This window comes from Parasteatoda tepidariorum, chromosome 6 (genome assembly GCF_982258835.1).
Source record: "Parasteatoda tepidariorum strain Cologne lab strain chromosome 6, Ptep-v5.0, whole genome shotgun sequence".
NCBI lineage: Eukaryota > Metazoa > Arthropoda > Arachnida > Araneae > Theridiidae > Parasteatoda > Parasteatoda tepidariorum.
This window is the reverse complement of record NC_141760.1, coordinates 92,261,638-92,263,257: the sequence shown is the minus strand read 5'-3', so window position 1 is coordinate 92,263,257 and position 1,620 is coordinate 92,261,638. Positions and strand designations below refer to the sequence as shown.

At 36.2% G+C, this 1,620-nt stretch overlaps 1 protein-coding gene across 1 annotated transcript; it reads right to left on the bottom strand.

The window, feature by feature from the left end:
• Positions 1–454: 454 nt before the first annotated feature.
• Positions 455–1,420, bottom strand: LOC139425198 (tetratricopeptide repeat protein 29-like). The gene has a single exon (XM_071179079.2). The coding sequence runs from the start codon at positions 1,418–1,420 to the stop codon at positions 455–457; it is 966 nt and encodes a 321-aa protein (XP_071035180.2).
• Between the last annotated feature and the right edge of the window lie 200 nt (positions 1,421–1,620).

Here is a 1,620-nt window from a genome sequence, read left to right as displayed (position 1 = left end):
TTAGGATAAATTCACTCCAAAATTTCTAACTATGTATAGCAGTTCTATTTGACTCTATGAAGTTACGGAACCAGACCAGAACAAAATTTTACTCTACAAGCAGCACGAAATATTTCTCTACAATTAGAACAAAATTTAACTCAACAACTAGAAATAAATTTTACTTTGCAAACTGAAAAAAAATTAACTCTATAACCAGAAGAAAATTCCACTCTATAACCAGAATGAAATTTAACTCGACAACCAGAACAAAAGTTTACTTTGCATCATTTACAACCAAACGAAATTTTACTTTACAACCGGAACAAAAGTTAATTCTGCAACAGAACAGAGTTCTACTCTACAACCAGAACAAAATTTTAAAAATACATAGATTCAGTACTATATTGCAGAGTTGTGCGAAATCTGAATTTTTATTTCAAATTCATATTTATATAGTAGGTATGGTAATTTACTACCCATATGGACCAAGGCCCATACCTTTCCACCGTAAGAGGCTCTTTATAGAATTTGTTTGTTCGAAAGTTTTTATGAGACTTTCCATAGTCACGTGAGCTCTCCCGACACCGTACATTACAGAACAGAGATCTAACCATTCCGGCGATCCATCCCAAGTAGTTTTATAGGCTGCTTCAAAAAGTTGGTGAGCACTTCCATAATCACCTTTTTCAGTTTTTATCTGCCCCAGCCTCAATGACGATACCACAATAAATATCTCCAGTGAATGTTTTTCACTCAGATCACGGCAAAGACTGAGAGCCTCTTCAGGATTCATCGGCGAATCGCGTGATTCCGACATGGCAAGGTAGGCATCGCACATGCCATTCACATCATTGCACTGTTCGCTGAGGTCCAGGCTACGTTGAAAATGCTGCAGAGCCTCATCGTGCTTGTCAAGCCTGAGCATGGCTCGGCCTAGAAGCCTGTATCCAGCAGATTTGTTTTGAAGCGATCCATTCGGGTATTCAAGCAGGCTTGAAAAATACTTGAACTCTTTCTCATTCTTTAGATATTTAGGTCCAAGCGTTTGATAGACTTTAAGGACGTGGTTCCAAAGCTGGTCCTTATCGCTGGTTACTGTGATAGCCTTTTTTAAGCATCGTAATGCCTCTTTAAGATTACCAGCTTTCTCTTCGATTTGAGCCAAAAATTGGTAGGATTGTTTTGAGCCTGTTTTGTAGAAGTACTTTGACAACCATTCATATTCTTGTAAACAATCCCCAGCTTTTAGTCTTGATTCCAGACATTTCTCTTGATCACCTTTCCTTTCCCATTTTTCGGCTTCTTTCAGGAAACGCATTGCTGGTTTGAGGATTTTTCTGAGAGGGAATACTTCTTCAAAAGACTTCACAAAACCTTTCTCCAAGATTTCTAAGCATGACCTTCGCTCAGACTCGTACATATACCTTTTAGTAAACATAGTATAAAAATAGCATTTGCATTGATACTAACTCAATTTTGATTTATTTATTTACTAAAACAATCCACACTTTAATGAAATATGTACTCAATGGAAAATGTATTCAATTGAATCAAAACAAATTTGGAATCTCAAATTCATCACACTTTATTTTTTAGCAACTCGTGTTTTTTTATATATTTAAAACGATTAATCGATTC